The sequence below is a fragment of the Argiope bruennichi genome, chromosome 11 (assembly GCF_947563725.1).
Source record: "Argiope bruennichi chromosome 11, qqArgBrue1.1, whole genome shotgun sequence".
NCBI lineage: Eukaryota > Metazoa > Arthropoda > Arachnida > Araneae > Araneidae > Argiope > Argiope bruennichi.
Window position 1 is genome coordinate 34,438,329 of NC_079161.1, and position 27,984 is coordinate 34,466,312.

Genomic DNA, 27,984 nt, shown 5'->3' on the forward strand with positions numbered 1-27,984 from the left:
ATTATCTTAGCATATTAATTTTTGCAAAAATATTGACAATCGCATTGATGCGAGATTCTGATACCCATTAATCTATTTTGGGACCGGAATAACCTGATTGGTAGGACGTTGTATTAGTGTTCCTTGGGTTGCGAGTTCGAACCCCGCCGGCCGAAGACTCTAGGTGCGTGGGGTGGCTGGAGCACGTATAAATCTGTCGAGGTCACAAAGTCCTCCATGTCGAGAGTAATACCACTGGAGGATACTGGATCAGGGGTGATCGTTCTCTGATTTAGGTCTAAATTACGAATGAATGAAATGCATGAATGAAGTCCGCCCCGTAAAAAGTGTTGTTATGTGTGTGTAGCTAAGTCATACTCTTGGTCCTAAATGGCGCTACTGAAAAAACAAGAGACGCTCCTTTGACTTAAAATCACTAACTTTTAAAGGCAGTGGGCTTGTCTATAACAAATACAATTAGAAACAACAACAATCAATTTGGAATTTATCTTAGACTCGGTGTTTTTAAATGTTAGAACGATTTGAAATTTCTTCACTTAATTACAATCGAATTGCTTTTATAAGTTTTCATTTGAAAATTGTCATCGCTTGCTTTAGGGTTTCAAGATTTTGGAAATTATATTTCATTTTGCCTACACTACTTTAAAATTTTAGAAAAGTTTGAAATTTCTCTCCTTAATTCGTTTATTTTATATCTTTATAATAAGTAAATTTAAACAAAAGACTCACCACAAGGATTTGCTGGTTTTAAAGTGTTTAAAATAAGTTGCCTATATAAGAGAAGGCTATACTTTCTTTACAAATAAGGTAAAAAATACTTCAAACACAATATAGTAAGATGTTTAAAATTTTCTTTCCAAATGTAATAATTTCCCTACATGACTTATCTTAATCTCAGTGGCAACATCTGTAGGGTAGTCCATTACCAGATATAGTAAATCATGTTCATGGCTATTTTCCAGAGCTACATCTGAGTTCTGGATGTTTCTATCTAAATTTTCAGAAATTACTTCTTGGGTTTTCATTTCATTGAGATAGGTCGAAACTTCAACATTAAAGCCTACTTTGAATAAAAAAGTAAACAAATTGTAGGTATGCATAGAGATTATATTACATAGCAGTGAAATTTAATACTGCTTTGACGTAGGCCTTTTGAATGTAGGGAATTCTGAAGATAATTATTATTTAAGGACTTTCCTTAAAACGTAATTACGAAAAGAAACTTATACTATAAAGAAACTTACTATATATAAAAATAGATCTATAAATATACTTCAAAAAATTTGTAGTCTGAATTTAGTATAATGCTTTGTTTCTAAGGAATCATATTCTGCGAAATACTCTTGGTATTCAAACTTTAAGTAAATAAATAAACGTTTCTAATTTTTGCGATCAAATCTGACTGATTTATGATGTTTTGATTATTACAATTTTAGAGCAATAAACTTTTTCATAACCTTAGGCCAATCTGTCTTGAGAAACCCTTGGATCTGACTGACGCATCTTCTCTGAGATGGTCGATGAAGTGGTCTAAAATCTTCCGCTTTTAGACCACTAGTTCAGATTTTAACTAATCGGAAAGTTTTAATGATTGATTTTGTTGATTGGAGTACAACTCTTTTTATTTAAAATATTAGTATTTCAAGAATATTTTGTCAACTATGATTCGCAGAGGATTTATGTAAAAGTTTAAAATTCGTAGTTAATCAGAACACTTATTGATTCAAGTTATATAAAATATGGTTATTTACTTCGTTTAGACCCTTTTGTTAGAAGATGTATGTATATTGTTAAAGGTTTACAAATTAATATTTGGACCCTTATTAGAATGGATCTCCTGTATATATTAAACCATGTTTACTTTAAATAAAACTAATCTATTGAATTAATTATACAGATATTGTGAAAGGTCACAGAAAACTTTTTCTTGCATTTAATTTTTTAAAAATATCATATTTTATATTTATTTCATTTCACACAAAAAATTACTCTTTCCTAGGCTTAATTTGCAGTAATGCCGGTTTACACTCGGCCAGTTATGAGACAGCAAGTAGGCAGCGTATGCGTAGAAAGGCTGAAAAATGTTGTTCAGTCGATGTCAAGTAATTGTCCCGACGTGACAACAACATGCCGCTGTATTGTACTTTTTTTTCTTACTGCGCATACGTTTGTAGATTTTTTTTGTGTGTGTGAAAAAATTGATCACTTATAGATTCATTCCGACATTTTTTGCTTTTTATTCTTTCTGCTGCGAGCTTTTTTTTTTTCAATTTATTTTCTATAGTTTTCCAAATTTAAGTTTAATGACCTTTTTTTTTTATTTTACCATGTTTCTTTGTGTAAATATCCATCATTTTAATACGATACGCAGTGAAAAAGAAATATGTAGAGACGCCAAAATGGCAATTTACAGCCAAGCATGGAATGCCTGAATCTATCTTATGAAATTGCGGCAAACATAAATCAGTCTCTTTCTGCTTATGCGTTGCCTACTTGCCTAATTATAACTGGTCGAGTGTAAACAAAGCATTATTGTTAACTCATTTTTAAATTCCTACTATTAGCTCACACTCTCTCTCTCTATATATATGTATATATCTTGTTCAAATTTTCATTCGTTAATAAAATGCTTTTTATTCATCCACTCAAGTTCAAATACATTTTTTTAAAACTTGTACTGGTTGACACTTAATGTTAATATAGTTTTTTTTCAAATATTAATTAATTAATTAAATTTGTCCAGTAATTTCTATTTTGTCGCCAAATCCGTCGCCAAATGGCCGCCAAGTTTGTCACCAATTTTGTAATTTATTTAATAAAAAGTAACTAAAAAAAATTGTTGACCTAAGTAGGAATTGACTTAAAAATTTTTGTTTTATATATTACTTGTTTAGATTGAGATTTGTCAATGTGAGAGCAACACATGTTAACATAATTTTTTTCCTATTCACGCGAAACGGGCTCGTGCTAGTTAAATTTTATCTTTATTATTTTAACGAAATAAACTGTTCAAAAATATGGTCAAAATATTTTTGTTATTTCATTAAAAAGAAAAATTTACTTTATAGGTTAAAACACTGGTATCATGTCTGTAGAGTGCCACCATACACTCATTTTTGTTACAAGAAAGCTAACCAATTAATTACATTCACCATAACGAGAAAGAGATTAGAATCACGGCTCAAGATCCTATATCTAATTTCTAAAATCATTAGATCTAAAATCATCAGATTGACATCTATTTCTAATAGGAAAAATGCTTTTAATTAAGTAAATAATTATATTTTATGTTGTTTGAGCCATTAAATGCATTTCAGGGAAAGTTAGCATGACTAAATTTTTAAATGGTCTCTAGTCTATACGAAATAAAATATTTTGAGAAACTAACAACTAAGCAAAGTAATAATAATTATTATTATTATTATTTGCGAGAAATGACCCTTATTTAAAGCTTTGTATTATTTTGTTTACTCCAATCAATGTCATCCTCTATCAAATATCATGAATGATTGATGAATTAACTCCGAGTCAGCCATTAAATAAATGGTCGAAAATCCTTAAAAATATTGATAATCAAAGTCTCATAACTCGGCTAATTTTAGCCACAGAATAGTGAAAATTTTCTTGCTTAAAATTTTAGTATGTCTAGGATAATATCTGTATTAAACTTTAGATATCCTAATGCTCATTTAGATATCCTTTATTTCAACAATATGTATTTATTGATTCTAATAACATAAAATATATTTCATTTAGAGTATTTTTGCAGCAGAAAGTATATACATATTTCTAACAGCAAAAATCTGCTATCCGGTACACCCGCTTGTAAAACGATCACCTTATTAGTGCATCGCTGTCTCACGTGAAACTGACTGACATAATGATATTAAAGTAAGTTACTGCCGCTTATGAAAAGGCAATATCTTCTAATGTGCGTCGGACCATTACTTGTGCAGAGGTAACGATGGCGGGGACAATAGGTCATTTATGGGTATCATAGGACTTCGTAACTTGCACGGTGCTTTACGAGCTGACTGTTGTGAAAGTTGTTATGGGTTTTCTTCTTACCGAATGTGCAACGTTGAGGTGAGGGAAATCCCGAAATGGACGACAAAGAGGAGACAAATGCTTGTGGCACGCAAACTGATGTGAAAGTGTATTTGGTTGGGTTTTCATTAATGGAATGGATTGAAAGAAATTGATTGCTTCGAATTAGTGAAATTAGATTAGATAAAAAAAATATTTTTTAAAAAAATTCCTTGAAAAATATGTTATTTAGATCGAAACACGAACAATAATTGGAATTTTTTCTTTAAGATTTTATTTTATATTTTGCACAGCGCAATACAGGTTTCATAACGGAATATCCAAACACTCCAGAGCTATTAAAAGAAAACAAAATTTAAAAAAAGGAAATCTGCTGTCTGAAATTTCAAGTTATCATGTGATTACGTTATTATTTTTAAGTCACTTTGTCAATCCGGCAGAAAAACATCATGTTCTCACATGACTCAAAATTCGCAATCGCCAACATTTAGAAAAGCGATGTTTTTTAACTATCTCAAAATCAATTGAGTTCTAAATTTTTTTTTCTCCAGATCAGAATTTTTTTTTTTTTTTTTTTTTTTTTTTGTGAAAAACCGGTTTAATCCTGATTTGAAACAATCACGTGACTATCGGATTGCGCACGCATTGATATTTAGAAGACACTTCCTACCCCCTCCCATCTCAAAAAAAATTGTTCGAGCTACAAAACTTTATATCAAACCTTTTTTTTTTTTTTTTTTTTTTTTTTTTTTTTTGCGGAAATTTGAATTAAATTGATTTGGAATATTGGAATGATCGCGTGACTTTCGTATTGCGCAATCGTCACCTTTTAGAAAAGCAATGGTTTTTTTCTATCTCAAAATCATTCGAGCTCCATACATATATATATATGGAGCTTGGAGCTCTATATATCTATGGAGCTGGATATATATATAACTTTCGATACCTTCCCTAGCTGTTTCGTGTTGATTCCCGTTTTCTTCTTTGTGCTTCTTCGGGTGATAACTTCTTATGACCCTCCCCTTTATTTTCTCCCCGTGCATATTACTTCAAAAACCCAATCCAAAACATGTTCTCTTGATAATATAGTCTTGTTATTCTTTGTAATTCAAAAAGAACGGTTAAAAGTCGAAATTTAATTTAGTTACAAATGTTCAAAGTACACCCATCCAGAAATACAGTATACATGGCTCATACCACATTTCTTTCTGCATGTCTAGTATGAAGGTTTGGAAAGACTGCAAATATGTTTGCATGTCCATAATCCCTGGGGCTACATCAAACATCAGGTGTTCGTCTCACATGCCGACTGATGTTGACGAATTTTTGACACCCATATCTGCAGACTATTACAGCTCACGTTATATATGCTGAAAAAAGTATGGGATAAATTATGACCTCGCCTTGATATGCTTTGTGTTTTTGGAGTGGTTCACAATGCATTCTGATAACTGTGTTTCATTTAAACATTCAACCATTACTTTTGATTTATAAAGAACGACAAGGGATAACTTTGTTTTATTTTCTTTTAATAATCCATCAAAGTTGGCATATTCATTTATGAACCTTCTGCGGTTTAGGAAAGAAATCTAATATGTTTTTTGTGCTCCTATTGGACCAATTGTGTCCAAAATCTGATACGGATTCACAATTTTTGCCTTATTTCATTTATTCGTATCATCTTAACCTCTTTTTTTAATAATATATAATTAGCTACATTATATTTCCACTGCAATATAACTTAATAATAGCCAAAAAGAAGCACATGAGTTGACCACACAAAATATCATAGTTTTACTACAAAACTTATACTTCATTTCAAGTAAGTTCCTGCAATTTGGTGTCCATGATTATGGACAAAACACATTTCCTTCCAGAACTCTGTTTGATGGAATCTGCATCGAAGAAATATAAAATTATTGCGCTGGCATTCTAATAACCATATAATCTCTGTGCCTATGTATGTAAAATTATTTAAAAGCTTTTCTTTATTAGCTACATTGGAAACTGAAATAACAAAATTTTAATGGCATTAGTTGGCATAAGAATAGTTGATGCCCAGAATAGTGGCACAAAAAGTTAATATTGCGGTAACAAAAGAAATTAATGATTATTGAGTTTCCATAATGCAAATCATAAAACGAGGGTTTCGTTCCTATTGTTTTTATTATCCATACTCAAACCAAATAATTTATTTAGTAGAAACTGAATACTATTGGTTAGTCAATTTAATATAGATTTGCCGATTTGAGGGAAGTGTCATGGAGTTCTTGAACTGAAGGTTCTTAACCTCCGGACATAGCAAGTGAATAGAACGTGGCAGTGAGATTACTTAGTAAGCGGTTGAATCAATTTAATCTAGTCATCTATTCTAATCTCTATCTCTCCTACTATTGAAATAAATTTTAAAGTCCAGACCGTTAGGCTTACAGTTATCTGTTTCGGTACAGGTGTAATTTGAAAGTGGAAATGTGCACCTGTGAGCAAATTTTTTTAAATGTTAATTAGAATTTTAATAGAAAATAATATGACATTTTGAGTTTTTTTTAGGTAACTTTCAAAAATATTTAAACAAAAATTAATTTCACATCTTTAAAAAAAATTATGCCCTTAATTATATCAATTTCATGCCACATAATTTTTATTCTATTTTGAATCTATGTATTTAGACACATTTTTCTCAACCCATTGAAACAAAAATTTGACACAAAATGGCAGTTGTAGTCACAGAATCTCAGACCAAATTTGATGTAATTAAATCATTGCGTTTTTGAACTATCGCTTTCACATTTTCTGAAATTGTAGACAGACAAATGGTCAACTACTTGTTGGATTTCCCTCGAAATTCGATGGGCATCTATACTATAGATGTTAAATATGTGTACCGAATTTTATCCATCTAGCTTTCACTGTTTTGTAATTATCGTGTTAATTTATATTCGAACACATGAACTTCCAATAATCAGATTTTACTCAAAATTTGATAGAAAAATGGAAATTTGGTGTAGAGATCATATAATGAATTTCATCTACTTAGCTCAAAACGTTTCCGAATTATCTTTGTCACAGACAGGCAGACAGACGGACATTTCCTAAAAGTGTTTTTCGAACTCAGGGAGGTTAAAATGTGAAGATTCTTAGTATCTCGAATTCGAATCTTTTGACGATTGCTATATTTTCTCTATATTATAAATATAAGAAAGTAAAAAAAGTTTTTAAAAAATGAAATTGTGTATGCAAATAAAAAGGAGAATCACACAAATCTGATGGGTACAAAGAAAAAATACCACTGCTTTATTTCCAATGCTTTTATTTTATTTGGGTCGATTTTTTGAGGGAAGCAACAATTTCTGAATGTTAATTGTGATTCCATAAGATTATTAGTAATGAATTCTGTACAAGGATGAAAAAAAGTGAAGATCATGTTAAATACTGTATAATTTAAATTCCTCCTGTATTTAGAACAAAAAAGCATTAATGTGAATGCTTCGGGAAAGATAATTTAACATAGGGTTACTAAATTTACAGGGCAAAAATGTGCAACTCAGAATGATTGTTTTTTTTTTTTTTTGAAATTTTAAAAAATTAAAAGACATTTTAGCTGTTTCTGTCCATAACTTCGGAAAATATTATTGCACAAAATCCATTCTTCAACCGTTTTAAAATTTAAAAAATGATTATCCATTTAGTGCCGTAATAATAAGTTTAACTGTCATGCAACTTTTATTGTCAATTTTTTTAAATGCATAATTTTAAACATTGCATTTCATGAACTTTTAACAGTTTTTATTGTTTCATAGAATATTTAACTGTGTGATTTTCTTACATTGTTGACAGTTAAGGAAGGAAAATTTTGCATATCATTTTTTTACAAGACAATCGACATGAGAAATCAGAAAAAGGACTTAAATTATAGCCAAAGATAACGATGAATTTGAAATAGCTTACCTAGATACTTAAGGTTTTTAATAGCATTATTACATCAGGGGAATCGATTCTATTAGGAAGTTTCATATACAAAAAAAAACAGAAGAAGTTAAAAAATTTTATGCTGAGGGAATGATGAAAGTCATATTTATACAAAGGAGATTTAAATAAAATTAAACACAAGCATACTTCCAGCAAATTAGATCAATTATCAATACCTCCCTTTGTGTCCACTGATTGAAAACTAATACGATTGCTACGCCCTTGATCGAATCACAATTTAATACGAACACCATTAAGATTTGTTCATATTTTCATTATAGTAAACGAAATTTCTATCTTTCATATTGTCCTATACGATTAGAAATTGTGCCTGGTGCAGCGAAAAATGGATTCCTCGTCTGAGAGCTGTCTTTCTAAACAGAGGATGACACACATTTTGGAAACCACCTCATCGTCTTATGCCATGAAAAACTTCTTTCCAGGAAGTGAAGAACCTTCTGGTGATTAAAATTTTAAATAATGCAGTAATAAAGCTGTAAATAAGACACCTGTTCTTCTTCATGCATTTGCAAGTTATTGATATTTTGCGTTAAATATGCATATTAACAATAGAAGATACATTTTAACATTGCTACCAAATAATCTAAGTGGGATAAAAAGTCCAAGAGGCTCGTTAACAAATGGAGGCATTTTATTTTATTATTTTACACAAAAATTCAAATGTATTGCAGCAATATAAGCCTAAATATACCCAAGAACAGCATTTGCAATAAATAGAAAATTGTTAATAAACAACCGTAATAGCACAAAATGCATAGACAAAACTCGCTGGTGACTTCCCTCAATGCTCGCTTGAGCCCAACTGAACTTGAGCTCTCTCTCCATATGGCTGACTCACTTAAACTCTGTCTCTCGCCTTTTCGTAATTAACATGACAAGGCAAAAGAACTTTTTGTCTTGCCAGAACCTAATAGTGCTATCGCCTAGATGCTCGAATATTCTAGATCCTTCAGTTCTGTTAATCAGCCAAATTAATCGCCAATGTGGGATACACTGACCCAGCACCGATTTAGCATCCGTTTGAAGCTATCTGCAAAACTCTTTTCCTTACCATGAAACTAACTTCTCAGGGACGACATGTTATAAGTTTGTAACCATAAAAATCATTAAAATTATGTCTAGAAATGACCATGTTTGAGACTGAAATGCCAAGTGAAAATTCTAAAAGTTTGTAAACCGCTGACGCAGACAGTAACTGAAGAAGATTAACCCTGCTAATAATAAAGTAGAATATGTATATGGGTGTAAGCACTGCAAGACAAACGACAAACCGCTTGACATAGAGGAATAAAATTTGACAAAAATAAATTTTGGAAGCCTTGAATGTTCTCCGGAGAGATTTATTTATTTTTAGTTAGTATTTCGAATAATTAAAAATTAAGTGAAATTTTGACTTCGTTCTGTGATGAAACAGTATTGCATAGAAATAATTTGCATGCTGTTAATTCTGTTGATTTTCCTTTCAATTATATTAATTAAATCATCATTCAATTTTTTCCCAACCTTATTATTGCTCTGAAATTCAAACTTTTTCATCGTTTTATCGGATATTTATTAGTGGGATTTTCTTCCATAGTGAAAAATTGAAGAAAAAAAAGATTCCAATTGTTATTTGAGAAATTTATAAGTGGAATCAAAAAGTAAAGTAAAAGCACCACGAAAGAGAACGCGAAATTAAAAGATGGATTATCCAGAGATGTACAGTTTCAACGACGCAGCATTCGCTCCATTAGAAAAATTCATATATATTATAATCATAATAAATCTAAACCCATAAAAATAATATGAACTCAATGTTAAACAGAATTTGATGTTTAAAAACATTTCCTTAAGGGAAAAATATTTTGTTGCCTGTATAAAAGACGGTTAGTTTCTAATATGTCTCTGAAGAAAAGTTCAAAGATTAAGCAATCATTACAATGCTTTGATTCTATTTCAGAAGAGCGGCCTTTTCTAACCTGCGTATACTTTATTTAAGAAATAATTCGTTTATGAAATAGATATGGCATTTCTAAAAAATTTTATTATGATTTCAAACACTTCTAAAGTACCGAATAAATATTTCGGAAGCCACCGAAGAACATGTTTCAAAATATCCCTTCATTGTCTTGCTGCATTCCGCAAAAACTTAGTTTCATTCAAGAGTGTTTCTAAATGCTATAATAGCCGAATAAACAGAAAATGAATGGCAGTCATGGCCGTTACGAAAAAACAAAAACAAAAAGAAGTAACAGCAATTTCCACCATTTCCAGAACAATTTCCGACCACCTGTGAAATATTTTCCGTCCCATTCAAATCGATGTAAATAACGCTCAAATGAAATCACCCGCTCATAAAACTGCCAACAGTTCTAAAAAAAGTTCGGCACTTGCATACAAATACCGCTTGAAAAGGGGGAGAACTTAATTTCCATTGTGGCTTTTTTAGAATTCACGAATATTATTTTCCCGCGCTTAAAAGTGGCGATGGTATTCTTGTAAACGGACCTCTTTCTTCCCTTTGTTCCTTGTCCGCTTTAAAAATGGCCGCTCGTTGCTGCCAGCGAAATTAAAGAAGAGTGCCAATAAACGGACGCAAAACACAATTGGATGCTATTTTACAGCTCCCGTTCACGAAGAAGAAGAAGAAAAGGTCATTCAGTTGCATATAAATATGCAAAGTGAGCCAAAGTGAATGGGTAGTTCTTCACGGGAATATACGGTTCGGGATTCACTCTATAAATATGAACTCGACAGTTGGACACAAATAATCTTGTCACTTTCGCTGCTATCGCACCCATGAGTTCTTGATTTCTTGGAAAAGCACTTTACAGGTAAGAAGCTTTGTTATCGGTGGCGTGTATCTGGAAAATTGCTCTGCCTCCGTCCACTTTGTCATATTTCGTTTTAAAACTTCTTAATGCTGCGTCTTCTAAGACTGGAGCTAGAGCATATATAACTTTTTTGCCAAAAACTTGCAACGACACTTCTTACAGTAAAGTTAATTGTTTTATATCAATGTTCCTTAAATTTTACCAATTTGCCAATTTTTGCATACCAAATGTACTTGCTTTTCCAACAAAATCTATTATATGTTTGTAATCAAACCTGTAAAAGTTTTGACAAATTTCATTTTTATTATAATTTTACAATGTGTGGTTTGAGTGTTTGGAAATGTATTACGTTTCGTTTGTTTTCATAAGCTAATCGCTTTCATTACAGTTTCAATTTTTAGCAATTCATTACATTTCGTTTGCTTTTATAACCTAATCGCTTTGATTTCAGTTTTTTACCACCTCATTTTAATCTGTACATTTTGCTCGGCACAGCCTTGTGAAAATGAGTTTTAACGCAATATTATCTAAATAATCAACCTACACTGCTTATGAAATAGGTGTTTTTGAGAAATAAAACTCGTCCTCTCTATCCCATTTGGTTTTAAAAGTATGAAATTAAAGCAATGGTATTAGTTATTGGTATCTTCCTCTCAAAAATAATAAAAACAGAACTTAGACAAATCCCGAGCCAATACCTCCTTATATCATCACTTACTATCTTTTTTATGTTATACATCAATGATCTTTAATTTCTTAACAATTTGTGTTTTTTCCCTTAAATTGCATTACTTGTTGATATTAAAATATTATAAACTTTTGATCATATTTATATCAATTTTATATCATGGAGCTTTAACTTCCATTAGTGGTCTGAACATTTATTTTTACAAGCTAATTATTTTAATCTCTGATCGCTAATTATTTAAATCTCTGATCGCTAATTATTTAATTCACTGAAAATTGCATTTATTTCCTTGAACAAATAAACCGGAGCTTATAGGATGTTCATTTGTTCTGCCTCATTTTTTATTTTTTCAACGCAACAAAATATATAATTATGGATATTAATTATAATTTTTTTTAATACTTCGAAGTCTTGAATCTTTTAAATTCAATTATTGTAGACTAAATAATAATAATTCTAAACAAAAATGTTGAGAAATCACATTTTCTCAATGTTGTGATAAGATTTTCCAAAGTTTTTTCCAAAAAGAATAACATTGGCGCGCTTTATACACGCCTTTTCGAACAGCTTAAAAAACTATCAGGCACCTTCCAAATTTATCACAATATAAAACATTCTTCGTTTGTTTCTTTAATTAAAAACGACATTTGAATTTCATGTCGGCGCTCACCTTACTTACCAGATTTAGTTTCCAATCATGTATTTCCATTAAATTTGTTTGTATATCAACTGTTTAGATATCTCTCATCGGAAAAAAACACTCCTTTATTAATAAACAACTAAGTTCTTCCCTATAAGCACCTACTGAAGCTAATATTCCCTTATGCTCCACACATTTCAGCACTGCAGCGGAAATTTTTTAAAAAAGCTAAAATCCTCCGGAATAAAATGTGAATACTTGATGAAAATGAAGAAATGACATAATCCATTGTGACATCAAAATAGAAACGGAGAATTTAACAAAAAACTTGCAAGAAAGTTGTTTGGAGAATTTGGGCCTGAATAAGGGAGAACTGTTATCAGCATCAAATCTATTTCGGTACGCAAAGAAACATTATTCGTTCACAATAAAGATGCTACCCTTCATCCCCCTGCAATAAAATTGCATGCGGTGGGCAGAAAATTATAGACGAGTGCTGATATTTTTATCTTCAGAGTCTCATACAAGACAGTATTTTTCGTAGCATAATGAAGAATAAGCAGCGGAAGTGCTTTCCGCAAAACTTTATCGCATATTCTCTAATAAGCATGTTATGTCACTGAACGCCTTGTATGACATTGGCATACAATAGTTACGAAATTTGGCTTAAATTTAGCATTTTTATTGAATCTTTCGTGTCATCCCTGGATAGGTTTTCGACAATTAATCCCTGATATGTGGTTAATAGTACCCGAAAATCGAATTTGTGCTTTAAACACGTTTTTCTCCATCGATTAAAACAAGTATTTGACACAAATCTGCATTTGTAGTCACAAAATCCTACACCAAATTTGATATATTTAAGTCCCTGCGTTTTTGAATTATCGCGCTAACTTATTTCTGAAAATATAGGCAGACAGGCAGTCAACCGCATTGTTGGTTTTATCTCATACTTTGATAGGTGTCTACACTATTGATGTTAAATCTGTGTACCAAATCTTACCTATCTAGCTCTCTTCTGTTGTAGTTATAGTGTTAACTTACATTTAAACAGTCGGATAGAAAGAATTCTTCTGAACAGATTTTCTTGAAAATCTAATAAGAATGTACACATTTGGTGGAAAGACCGTATACCAAATGTCAATTGTCTAGATCAAAGCGCTTTTGAGTTATCTTTGTTGCAGACAGACGGACGTTTTCCAAAAACGTGTTTTACGAGCTCAGATAAATCTAAAACGTGGAGATTCATCAAAATCTCGAATTCGAATTTTTTTTTACGATTACTGAACTTTCTCCATACTACGTATACGAGAAAGTATAAAGGCGATCGACTAAAACTAATACTCTAATTTTAATAAAAAAATTCATACTCCTCGCTTCATTTATCTACCTTACTGAGTGTTCAATTTATCGCGTTTACTTACGTGTGAATGTACGCACAAACGGAGAAGCAATGAACCAAGATACGGGACTATTTCAAAATATTATATATATATAATATTATATTATATATTTCAAAATAAAGTAATATATATATATTTCAAATATTATATATATTACTTTAGATTATAAAACTGTGGAACAAATTTCATCCATCTAGCTTTCTGAACTTCATAGTTTTCTTGTTTACTTGAACTCAAACAACCAGAAATACAAACTTTATATGTATAAAATCGTTGAAAATTTGATAGAAATCTACAAATATGGTATAAAAACCACATACCAAATTTCATGTCTCTAGTTCGTTATCATGTTGATTTATTGTGATCACAAACTATTAGACATAATTCCAAAAAATGCGTTTTTTGGATCCAAAGAGACCTAAAATGTGGGCATTTATAGAAATCTCGAAGTCAAATTTTTTGACGATTAGAATTTCTTCTCTTTGCATATTTGTGTATGAGAAGATAAAAAAATTATTTGTTACATTTTTTTTTCGAACAAATCGTCCACGTGTTAGTTGAAATTGTCAGGCATATTGTGAAGTTTTAGTTTCCTGAATATTGTAACTCATATTGAAGGAAAAATATATTCCTTTTGACTATAGAATCCATTTATTGATGCTAATTATTGAATTTATTTATCATTTTTCTCTCTTTGTATTCATTCTTTTTTTAACATGCTTTCACCACATTTGAAGGAAATAAAGTATCAATGGGCAGAGTACCGACCTCTGTTTGACGCAGTAAATTCAGTTTTTCTAAAAAAAGAAGTGGCTCGTTTATATAGTAAAAGCTAAAAAAAAAAAAAAAAAAAATGAAACATAGACATTATTGTATTATGTATTTGCTCTCTGGTTCAGTTTTACTATCTCACCCTAGAAAGTATACAAAGAAAAAAATTCTGATTGGTAAGAAATTCGAATTCAAGATTCATAGGAATATCTACATTTCAAATCTTTCGGAACCTGAAGAAGATATTCTTGGGGTTATGTGTATCTGTTTATTAACCAGATACTGTAATTCAAAAACGCTTTGCGCTTGATATATGAAATGTGGTAGGTGGTCTTAAAACCAAATTTTGTAATATAAATTTTTGAATAAAATCCTTTTAGTGACACTTTTTGCCTTTCTGTCCAAAGTGAATGAACACGGCAGCTTCAAAATGCAAAGATCTAGATAAATAAAATTTGGTAAGCAGTTTTAGAATATATAGATCCAAATTTAATTTTAAACAAAATTCGCCAAGAGGTTGACCATATGTCCATCCGTACATTTTCATACATATAAACACAACATTCAAGATTTATTAGATGAAAAATACATCATCTAAGAAAATAAAAATTTGTCATTTGACTTTTTGACTAAAACTGTACTTTAGTGTCAAGATTTGATAAAAAATTCTCCATAATGTGATATTCAGTTTATTTCTATATGCTTCGAAACTCGGGGCATTCATGTGTGGGACTTGGTAAATAAAAATCTGAGCACTCATAGTGTTCATAATTTTACATAATGGCGCCTAATTTTTGTATGGCAACGAGGAATAGTCATATATTGATTAGAGAATACGGGGATAAATTTCGGAGCCTACCGTATTCCCGCTGATTTCTGTTTTAGAAATATATAGCGTTCTTATAGCGTACTTGAGTATATTTTTATAATTTGGCGACATTTTTTCTTAGCGCTTTTTGGTCGCCTATAAATTCTGTATCAATCCAAACTCAACTTTACTCCTCCCAACTTATCCTATCTTTGATAAAAGGCTGTAGTGGAACATTTTTTCAATACATTGAGGTAATATGCAAGACTCAAGGTAATCAATTAAAATCTAACATGAAATATTGAATACAAAAAAGTATTTTAAATGTTAAATACAATAATCTTTCTTTAGTATTTTATGTTTACACCTCGCTAATCATTTTATTTCAAAATACCAACCAAACTAAATAAATCATTTATGGTGGGTTGGAGTGGGGAGTGGCGAAGGAAAATTAAATGTACAAAAGTTTTATATTGGCTTATTAGCTAGATTTATTTAATATCCTTATGTATCCTCATGTAAATCTCTACATTCCGAAGTGCACATTTCTTTCATTTCCGTTATTGTTCAAATTTGTTTTTCGGTTGAAGTTGCCTTGACTTTATTTTTTTTTTCAGATGGCTTTGCTATGCACGTTTAAAAACAAAACATGAAGATTTCTCAAGCTTTTTCGTTGAGTTGGTTTACGGTATTTTGTTATTTCAAGACGGCTTGTTCCTGCTATCTACCATATAACAGTAAGTATTCTTGGTTGTAACGACGACCAAAAAGTACCAAGAAAAAATTTCGTCAATTTGGCGATTTCAATCATCAAACGATATAGTGTTCTTTTAGCGTACTTGAGTATATTTTTATAATTTGGCGACATTTTTTCTTAGCGCTTTTTGGTCGCCTTTAAAACCGAATAGTACTGTGTTCTCTTTGTAGAACTTTTAATATATTTCTTTCAGGTATTAAATTTTCGAAATTTAGTTATTTATTTTTAATGGTATTTGTGAATAAATAATTCTTGTTTAGTGAGATGCTCTAATTGTATTTTGAAAAGGACAAAAAAAGAAGTTTCATTATTATTCTGCATGAGATATGAAGGTAGATATCAGGTGGCAAGCGCAGTTACATTAGGCCTACAAAAAATTGTTTCTATTGATTTATAACTGATGCAAAAATCTTTTAAATTGCAAAAAAAACAACAAAAAAAAACAATTAAACGACTATAGAACACTATTTAGAGCTCAAAATTTAATATAAATTAAAGCGTAAATGAATTATGCGATTGAATTTTTATTAATTAATTTAGATTAATAAATAAACCCAAGAAATGTTTTTGATATATTAATTTGCTTCATTATTTTTTATTCATTTTCTTTATTTGTATATAAGTTACAAGCAGTACCCTCGCAGCGTTGCTCGTGACATAACATTCTAGAGAAAAAATTAGCTTTAAACTTAAGTCTAGTCTCCACCCGATATGACATCGGCATGTGTCTCAACATCAAACAAACATAAAAACTTATTTAGAAATAATCAAAATTAACTGCAAAACAATTTTAATAGCAAACGTTGGGAAATATTTAGACTGTTAAAAAGGTAAAAATATGATTTGCTCATACAAAAAATAATTCACTAAAAATATACAATAGAAATGCTGTTTTAAAATATCTCCAATATCAATTTTTTTGGACATAATGAGTTTTGAATCGCTGTTTAAAATCAGATGTAAACAAAAAAAAAAAAAATTGTATTGCAAATGCATGCCACAGCTTTTGCTATTTGCACATGCGCAGTTTGAGGATCGCGCGGATAAGTGCAAAGCATAGATACTGTTGATTTACGCATGCGCGAATCAAAGTAAGAAAATAATTAAAATCGCAATTATAAAACTCTTTTTTTTTTTTCATTTTGATATGATTTCGATATACTAAAATCTTTCCCAATAAATGCCCTACAAAATGTTACAAATATCTCCATATCAGTTAAGTATTTCTCGAGTTTTTCTCTTTCAAACAATACAGACGTTTTCAGGAGACTTCATTTTATACTATGTATAGATAATCTCGTCATTAATTTGAGGTTCACTCAATTTAACAACTACCAATGCAGAGAGATTTTAAGAGTTAAAAATAGGAAATAAAGCATTACAGTCTTTAAACAAGAAATCATGTTATTTGTTCTGGTTAGTCGTTGTTGACATGCATATGATATGTCATATTGACAACTATCTGTCAGCCGTATGCAAATTCCCTCAGAGGTTTAAATGAGAAAGTATTCAATACCAGAAATTTTGCAACTATTAGTTAAAAACATTGTTTCAAAACCTCCAATTGAAAATCATAACTATAAACAAAATCACAAAAAGGGTGACTTTGATCTATAATTGTAGTAACTGCGTTATACTTGGAGCATTTTATTGCTCACATGAGTAACGCGTAATGTTTGAAATAAATGATGTGTATAATGTAGTAACATTTGTGAAAATAATAAGTAAGTAATACTAATCAGAAATGCTATTACTATAAGTAAGTAATAGCATTTCTGACTATTTAAACAGTGTTGAAGTCAATACTTGTACAATATTATGTATTATTTTTTGACCTGTCCATTTTACAAATGGACGGTTAAAGCGTTGTAAATCATTTAAAAGATAGATAAGTTATGGTGGAATGTAGATCATTATGATCCGTGCAGTGGAAGCAACAGGACGTATCTTTTCGGGAACATTTCTTTAATGATCACATTTCACACAAAACAAACACAAACTCGAAAGACAAGACACGCAGTTTAACAGAACAGCATATCCTCTCATTTTCATTACAATCACAATGAACTGTGGGATGAGTACCTAATCAGGCATCGCCGTCTATTATCCAAAAGAAAAGATAGAGTAATGTAACTGCTACAAAGTTTAAAACTGTAACCACTGCACTTAATTCACTTCCAATATTAAATTTGGATACAAAAAAACATCAAAAATGATAAAATTACATTATTTTTGTTCCCAAATAATACAATACCTTTCGCAATACATTAATTATTGGAAAACATAGAAAATGAGAGTTACACCACTATAAGTTTAATCCGCCAAAATATTGCTTATGCAAATTTCTTAAATGCAAAAATGTGAATAATTTAGAATGTCAAACTATCAAATTAATACGTTTTATTATCAAGTAATACTTATGCTTTTATCATGAGAGAATACGGTGCTGTTTTGGTTCGAGGTTTATGAAGCCACAAAATGCAGGAGCAGAAAATTCGCTTTTGAGGCATCGATTTTTCGGTTTTAGAGTTATTAAAAAATGATAAAAAAGGTTTTCACATTTGGCGACTTATCGCCAACAAAAAGTTATAACTCGGCGCGAATGTCCGCCATGTACCCAATGCTCCTGTTTGGCCAATAAAGGGCAAGGGTCATAAGAACTTATCACCCGAAGAAGCACAAAGAAGAAAAGGGGAATAAACTCGAAAGGAGCAGGGGCAGATATCCAAAATTATATAATATATAATTTTTTTTTTCAATTTCCTTTTTTATTTTATTTTGAACTGTTTAACAAATTTTCAGTTTACAAAATTTTTTATGGGAGCCTACAGTAATTATCAATATTAATTTTATGGAACATAATATGGAAAGAGCCAATTTGAAAAGTTTTTTAAAAGTATAAATGAATGCTAATCTTTATTTCATAAAAATTTTGGAGGCTAAATGATACAAAATAAAAATTTCTAGGGAAGCCAGAGAGCCAATGCGATGACCTCGACAGATACATGGTGGACAGAACTGGGTGGAGAGCGAAAGACCCGTCGGGAGTGGCCAGTTGTTTTTCAGGCCCAGTAGACCTCGTCATTCTTCATCACACAGGAACTCCTCCCTGCACTACAACTAAATCATGTTCCAAAGCAATGAGGAGGATACAAGACGAACACATGAATGACAAAAGTAAGAGTCATCGAAGATTTATCAAAATAAATAATAAAACTTGTGGAATGCCTCCTCACGCCCTAAATTTACACGCATGCTTTCTAATAGCGGCGTTTTCCACGTTCCTTTTGCAAAGAATTGTAGACTTTAGGCATGAAGGACCATGAAGGGCATGAGTGCTCAAATTTTTATTTTCAGAGTCCTGCAAGCCATAATTTTGTGATTCGAAGCATAGAAAAAAAATGAGCATGCATTTTGGTAGATGTTTTTTTGACATACTGAAATTAAAAATTTGACGCATATTTACGTTTTGTTCATAAGATCGCATACTAAATTTAATTTATTTAAGTCAATTCATTTTTGGGTTATTGCAATTATATGCTTGTGAAGATACAGAACTATAGACAGTCGATAGTTTAAAAGATTTAATTCAAAATTTGAATAGGAACTACATTTTAGATGCTTAAACTGAGTATTAAATTTCGTTTATACAAGTTTTTGAGCTATCGTTTTTGCATGCATAAGAAAGTACCGACCGATAGACAGTCATGCTTTAACAGATTTAATTCAAAATTTTGAGATCTCCACTGAGATGCTAAAACTATGTGCTAAAGTTCATCTATCCAAATCGTTTTGTGTTTCAGAATTGTCGTGTTTACATGCATACGGACTGAGGAGCAGGCAATTTCTTATCGATTTGGTTTAAAATTTGACCTGATCTAAATTTGAGATGTTAAGCTTGTGTATTAAATTTTACTCGTCTTCTTTACGCTTTATAGCTATCGTGTTCAGTTATATTAAAACAGACATTTTATGGATGATTAAATTATTGTTCAAACTTTTAAAGAAATTTGCAAATTTGTGCATTGAATACATGGCCTCCGCCTAGATGAAGGATTGTTTTTTATTTATCATATTCACAAATAAATAAACAGAATTGATTTCAAAAATGTGTGTTTCGGACCCAAAGAGGTTCGAAACATGCAGATTCCTCAAAATCTCAAATTCTAACATTTACAATCTTGACAATTGCATTCTCTTTGTATACTTTGAATGAGAAAAAAAGGGTATTAAAGCCAATAATTTATGTAAATTGTCCTAGAACAAAAGCAAATTTTCTCATATCTATACTTATATAAAGCTCAATGTGTGTGTGTGTGTGTTGGCGCTCTACAAACCTGACCGTTTGACCTACAGCTACCAAATTTGGTACTTGCATACCTTGGAGATCAGGAATGTGCATCTGGGCTCCCTTTTTTTGAATTTTTAATTAGAATTTAAATTATTAATTAAAAACTAACTTTCCCGCCAAAAAAAATTTTTCATTTTCCCCATCGCCAAATGAGTAAGGCTTCAGATTTTTTTCCCAACACTAATGAGGCTAGGGTTAACATTTTTCGGCCGATTATTTCAAACGATTCTGCTTATTTTCTTAATGTTTGGTAAATTTAAGATTAAACATCGTTAATTAATCGATCTTTCAGATTCATTCTGAAGTACTTTTGAATTAAAATAACACCGAATAAAGGAAATTAAAAATGTCTAATCTGCATTGCGTTACCCCAACTGAAGTTGAAAAATTCGCGCATTTGCCTTACCGTAACTGGCGTTGAAAATTCACGCATACGCCTTGTGTTCTGATTGTTGACAAAGAATTCAACGGATTTTCAACGGATTCGGAGATGATTTAAATTATTTTTAGGTTAGTTGTGTGCTTTTGTAATTAAATTGTATTTATGTTAGTTATATATTTTTTGTATATGCTTATAGTTTTAAGTATATCGTTTTTTAAGTAGGTTATTTTAGCCTGTTTTCGACCAATTATTTTAAACGATTCTGTTTATTTTCTTAGTGTTTGATGCATTTAAAATGAAACATTGTTAATGAATCGATCTGCTCATGATGAATCTGAGAAATTTTTGTTGACAAATTCTTGAGATATTACATAAATTAAGAAAGATATTCTTTAGAGCCCATAAGGTTTAAACGCTCAGTGACTCTTTTTTCAGTAATCATATTATAAAAAAAATGCTTTGTTTCAGAAAAAAATATTATTATATTAATTGCAGATTCATTCTTTCCACTTTACAAGAGAGATACAAACTGTACGGGAGCTAATAGAAACTTAGAGAGATACATATTACGTTATGACTGAAGGCCTTTATAATATTATGAGTGAATTATATGACTATCAAAAGTTGAAGTTTTAAAATATTTTGATGAAGAAGTTATTAAAGTAGGAATAGCATAAAATGTTTAATTATTAAAATTTTAAGGAACATTAAGATTGGCGAACTGGCTGGTCGCCAAAGGCGGCTAGTTTACCAATAAAACTATCTAATGACTTCAAAGCAATGCAAGCATGTAGTTCAATTCATTCATTAGAATCAGGTTGAGTTTCGAAATGATTACGAATATTTTCTGTATCTAAACAGTTGAAATATAAGTTTCAGGAATGAGCAAAATTTTTTTAATAAATAATCCTTTATCGACGCGCTAAAATGTAGAAATATTTTCTATATTCTGGTGGTGAAAACAAAATGTAACAAAAATCAGTGAACATTTGTAGAGAATACCTAGGATAAAATGATATTGTAATTAATTTCCTTGCTGCTATTCCAATATGGCGTTCAAGTTATTTAAGAGAACTTACACATTAATATAAATAATAGTCATTCTAAATATTCATATTTATTCCGTATTTCCTCCTAAGCAATTGGGTATATTTCAACCGAATTAAACTTTTCATTTAAACGAAAATAAAAGAGTATAAGCTAAAGCTAATTGAATATTTAATTCATTAAAAAAGGTCAAAATTTTGCCGTTTTCCCTCTGTATTTTCGGAATAAATCACCCGCAAGAAATACTTTTATAACAGTTTAAAATTCAAAATTTTACTTTTCCGATGATACTAATTTCATAAATGTTTCTTTACATTTTCTTTATTTCTTGAAGATTTAGTAAATAAATAACGAGTGTGAAGAATAAGAATACATATAACAAACGATTGCCAAATTACACTAGCAAAATTCTAGAAGAACACTAAAAGATGAAAAAGCAGACGATTAATAATTTATATAAGGAACAATTATTTAAAAATATGTTTATGATATTTATTCTGTGTTTTCAGGATCTGTCATGTTTATGATTAATTTTGTTTTCATTATCATATATAATTTGCATTTTTTGTGTGTCTTCATCGAGTAACGAAAAAAAAAAAGATTGAGGATACATTTTGGAATTTGAGTATGCAATGGAATTTAGAATTTTTTTTCTCGACCTATTGACCAATATGACTTTAAATTTATTATCTGTTCTCAGTTCTGGTTTAATTATGCAGCTGAGAAATGTAGAGATGTAGCAAGAACAAATAGCTAATATTTAAAAAAACCAAAACTTCGCTCGGCAGTTTTTTTTTTTTTTTTTTGGAAAATCGTGTTTTTTTAGAGAAAAGTTTTAGATACGAATCACATACTGATTAAATATGAATAATTTCCAATCTTACCTACATATGAACTAGTCATTTAAATAAAAACAATCATGAATACATGTTATTCGAAACAATCTATATAATTACAGTACTCATTTTACAGTTTATCTGTCATTACTTATATTTTTTAATTTACTTTATGATCTTTTATGGCGAAATTGGGTCCGAGGTGGCGCTATATGACACTGCCAACATGAGAGCAGATATAAAAAGGTTGTAATAGTTAGTTTTAAAAAAAAGTTTTTTTGGGGGGGGAGGTGCGAGTAAAACCTAATTTTTTCAGGGAAGATACCTATAGAGATAAAATTAACAAGCAAAAGTATTAAATAAATATATAAGTAAAAAAATAAACACAACGCGCGACTCTAACCAAGTACCCGCAAAGGACACGTCATTATCAGCTGTCTACATTTTGACGTGGAAGTTGAATATACTTATTTTAATAGTTAGTCATAAAAAATGGGGGGGGGGTATGTAAAATTAGTTTTTTCAAGAAAGGCGCCTATATAGAAAAATTTAAAAAGCAAAACCTTACTTAAATATAAAATTTGATCCAATTCGCTAGAATCGTTTCCGAGATACACGAAATAAATTTATATACATATAAGAATTGTTCGTTTAAAGTTATGAGATTAAATGCTACAGCTCAATTACTTGGCTTGTTCCTATTTTAAATCATCATGTCTACTTACAAATGAAGATTAAGTGATTAATTGCGGCGAATAAATTTTTTCAATATGCGAATATTGAATAAAATAATTTAAATTAATTAAAAAATTTAAAAAAAATTTAAGTTGAAGAAACATTTTTCAAATTGAAATGAATACCGCTTGAAACAATATCTTGGCAATATTTACAAAGTAACTCAACTTTGATCTTTTCAGTCGATGGATCTTATAGAGTGTCCAACAAATCAAGGACAGATTACAAAATTATGTAAAAAATAAAATGTCTTTAATTACTTTCACAGAGCTGCGAAAATTAATAAATATGAAGGAGAGAGCTTTTAACTCCCAGTAGTATGTCCAAAAGATAATCAGTTTAAAGCAAGGCATTTGCAAGCACTGAATAGCAACTTTAATGCGTTTCTTTAAATTCTGCAAATTACTTGAAAGCATCAATGGGTCTTAATTTTGAAAATCGCATGATATGATTACTAACTGAAATTTTCTCATTAAATCATCACCAGATTACACATAGAGCCATCTATCGGACTTGAGAAATAACAATATAGAGAAATAAAACTTTATGAGCCATGTTAATAGTATGTAGTAATGAAGAAACGCTATTATTCTAATTATTCCTTTATATTTTTTTAGTAGTTTGTCTGAGAATTTCTGGACTTCTTATATCTTAAATGATACTTTTAAAAAATGCCATCTAAGCTTCCAATATATAAAATAGTTTTTAAAAAAAACTACATGTTATTAGATTTCTATCAAATACCTGTTTCTTGTCTGTTCAATGAATATAAAATTAGGCAGATAAATTCTTAGATCTTTACTTGAAAAGAAAATGCATTAAAAGATGTCTTCTTTTGCTTCCAGAATGGGTAGACATTGGCTATCATTTCGCGATTGGAGGCGATGGACTGATCTACGAGGGCCGTCCCTGGTACAAGATGGGTGCCCATACCAAGCACCACAACAGGAGATCTATCGGCATAGCATTTCTCGGGGACTACGACAAGGATTGTCCAAATCCTTCCATGCTGGATCTTATTCCAAAACTAGTCTACTGTGGAGTGGAGAAAGTAAGCAATTTTGACTCCAGCTTTTTTAAACAAGTCGACTTCGGCGATTGGATTCTTCCGCCGGCATTATCAGAGATGTTTTATTTCAGCTAAATATTTTATGAATGAATTGATAATCCAGTATTTATGCATGGATTTTAAGCATAAATTGATAATTGAAAAAAAATTACTCAAATTTGATGACGGTCACATTCGAAATATTCTTTCTGTTAATTTTTATGTTAATATACTCACACATGCACATAGGGATACGAAAAGTCATCTTATTTGTTAAGAAGTCAGCCATAATTCTAATATATATATATATATATATATATATATATATATATATATATATATATATATATATATATATATATATATATATATATATATATATATATATATATATATATATATAGGGAGAGAGAAAGATTGATTGATTTATATAGATTTATGAATGATTTTCATTATTTTCTTTTTTTCTTCCTTAATCTAAGTATATTTTATCTCAATTAGTTTGATAATCTTTTTGATATTTTTCTGCTCTTTATAATATTTTTTCTTTGTTAAAATAATACATCCCCTTACTTTTTAATCCATCGTGCTCTTGTTAGCGGAAATTGTTGAAAATTCTCGCATTTTTCTGTATTATATTTTTTTTCTTTTATGTTTCTTAAAAAATGCAATCAGCAAATCAATACTTTTTTAGTGTTTTCTTAATAAAAGTGGTGTTTTTATGCGTATTTATCTGTTGAATGGCCACTATGGTTGCAAACATAGGGGTATGAAACGATATTCTGTCTAGATCAAAATTCATTTATCTATCTTGTTGCCTTTCTAAACTTTATTGATCTATAACTATATTTCGAATTGGCATATTTCTTGTATAAGGGAGTAACAACAAAAATCATTCATTTCTAAATTGAACACCCTTAATTAATTTAATAAATAATACCAGGGCCAAACTGTCTATTAGACCAATTTTACAGTATCTATTTTATCACTTGCATGCAATTATATGTTTTAACCATTTTTTCTAGGGCTACATATCTCCATCCTTTAAAGTCATCGCACATAAAGATGCATATTGCTCATCATGCCCAGGTGATGCCCTGTACGCCGTCATAAAACAGTGGCCACATTATCCAAAACTTATACCCATTCCCACCTACACTTGCGAAGCTACAACCGCGGCTCCTGAACCAGAAACGACTACAGCGCCGCCTACTACAACGACTACAACTACTACAGAAGCGCCCACCACGACCACTACAACAACTACTACTACTACTACGATGGCACCAACCACAACGATGGCACCAACGACAACTCCAGCACCAACGACTACAGAAGCGCCGGCAACAACCGAACAACCATGGTATTATTATGTGCTGCTGTCGAAAATGAAAGTTCCTTGGCTACCCGTGTACACTGCCAAACAACATAAAAGCATTTGGCGATGATTGGCGAGATTCTCAAGCCTTTCTATTTATTTTTCGTTTTGGATCCACAAATAAGGCTAATTTTCAACAGTAGATAAATAAAATTATGAGTTGAATAAAGTCATCAATTTTTGACCACCAATCTAAAAGCTTCTATATTCTCTAAGAGAAAAACAAGTCTTTGATTGGAAGGTCAACCATTGATACACCCTTTATACATATGATACATATGATATCTCCATAGAAAAATGATGTCACAAAGCATCACTAATGAATGGAGTTTCAGGGCCTCCGATTAATCTTGCCTACTGCTACGAAGAACGAGAACTCGCCATTTCTTCATCGTGCACACTGTATTGCAACTACTTTTACTCTTTAGCGAAAAGAAAGATGATGTTATTACTATCGAAATTCGCACATGTGAACTCAGTATTATAAACTATGTATGCGTTGTTCAGTAGCAAGGTTTGTCTCTGGAACTGTTTCTGGCAGTGATTTTTGACTTGCCTGTATGCTTACATTTTGTATAAATGAAAAATTTAGAAAATTACAGACTTTTCTAACAGACTAATTTCGTTTACACTGGATATTACAATCATACTTTGTCTATTATTAAGCATTATAGGATATTGTGTGATATTTCCACGATATTATTCGATATTCTGAATGCCGGTAAATATTGCAACAATGTTGTTGGACATTTCATACTAATAAAGCGAGTTCGCAAGAAACTATTATATTCTCTTCTTAGATACGAATCACGATTGAATAAACTGTGCCACAAATTTGTGATGACGGAATTTCCAACGATTAAAACGTTATATGTTCCTCAGTAGAATATTAAAACAGTTAGGTTAAAATAGTGATTTTAAAAGATTGAGCATTGTTGATGTTTATAATAAAGGATGTTCCGAAATTACCGCAAGATTTGAATTACCCACCATTCGTAGAGCAAAGTGTTGACTACCCTATTAAAAAACCATTTGATAGCTAATAGTTTACGGTTAGTAAAAATGGAGTATTACGTTTTAACATTTTTTTTACGTTTTTATTTACGTTTTATTTACATTTTTATAATTTGAATTCAATAAAAAAACCAGTTTTTTTCTTTAAATTATTATATTTTTATTGAATTGTAAAGTACACCGTATAGGGTTATGTATGAAATAACAACATAGGGCAAATGGCCTCCATGGTTTCGCTGATACATACACTCACTTTTGTCGAAATTTTCCATGACCTTTTTTCAATAAATGGGGCTGAATTTCGTTGATGCGGCGTTGAATTTCTTCCTTCAATTCACGCGGACTTGTGGGTTTATTCGCATAGAAACTTAACTTCAAATAACCACATAAAAATAAATCCAATGGTGTTAAATCATACGATCTAGGGGACCAATTCTCAAATTTTCGAACTGTGGCCGCCCTACTTTCATTATTTTTTAAATATTATTCAACAATGAAAACATGTTGCTCTATCGTATAACTTTCCATTCCATTTTTACTAACCCTAAACTATCAGCTACCAAATGTTTCTTTTTAATTGTATTGCTAAAATTTTATTGTACGAATGTTAACAAATTCGAATCTTGTGTTGATTTTGGGACACCCTTTATCCTTTGAATTTACTAATTGTAGTAACGTATCAAGTTCATTCAAAAATCCTATGAACAATCTGATGCATTCGCGTTAATTTTAAAAAATTGGGGGGAAAAATCACAAACCTCAAATAAATCTTGGATGTTCTCCACAAGTCTGAAAAGATTCTGCGCTAAATCAAAAGAGTTGAATGATATCAAACGATCTAAAAATAAACAAAAGTATTAAATTAGCTCAACATGATCTTTGTTTCAAGCAAACCGAATTAAAGGTCAAAGATGATTATTAATTTTGAACAACTTAGATGAATTATTTTTCTAATGAAAGAATACAGCTTGAACAGTGAATCTGTGAATGATCAGGTGATAATTTGGCATTATTAAGACATAATTAAAGACATTTTTCACTATGATTAAAATGAAATATACACTCAAAAACAATTTAAGATGATAATGTTTATAGACTGACATACTATCCGTGGATATTAGCTTTCCACATAGCTTAAAGGAAAAGTCGTAAATATGTTCTACAAAACAAATCATTGGGTCGAGTACTGCCAAATATAGTAAATAATTTTTTTTTTTTTTGCAATATATACACTAAGAAAGAATTTGATAAAATTTAAATAAAGTTTTCAATTAAA

At 30.5% G+C, this 27,984-nt stretch overlaps 1 protein-coding gene across 2 annotated transcripts; it reads left to right on the top strand.

The window, feature by feature from the left end:
* The first annotated feature begins 8,407 nt into the window (after positions 1–8,407).
* Positions 8,408–27,920, top strand: LOC129956908 (peptidoglycan recognition protein-like). Of its 2 annotated transcripts, none has more exons than XM_056068926.1 (5): positions 8,408–8,477; positions 15,778–15,897; positions 18,885–19,094; positions 24,114–24,319; positions 25,342–27,920. In XM_056068926.1, the coding sequence occupies exons 2-5, from the start codon at positions 15,810–15,812 to the stop codon at positions 25,762–25,764; spliced, it is 927 nt and encodes a 308-aa protein (XP_055924901.1). In that variant the 5' UTR covers positions 8,408–8,477; positions 15,778–15,809; the 3' UTR covers positions 25,765–27,920. The 2 variants fall into 2 exon arrangements, with proteins under 2 accessions (XP_055924901.1, XP_055924900.1); XM_056068925.1 differs by lacking the exon at positions 8,408–8,477 and adding an exon at positions 10,650–10,850.
* The last annotated feature ends 64 nt before the right edge of the window (positions 27,921–27,984 follow it).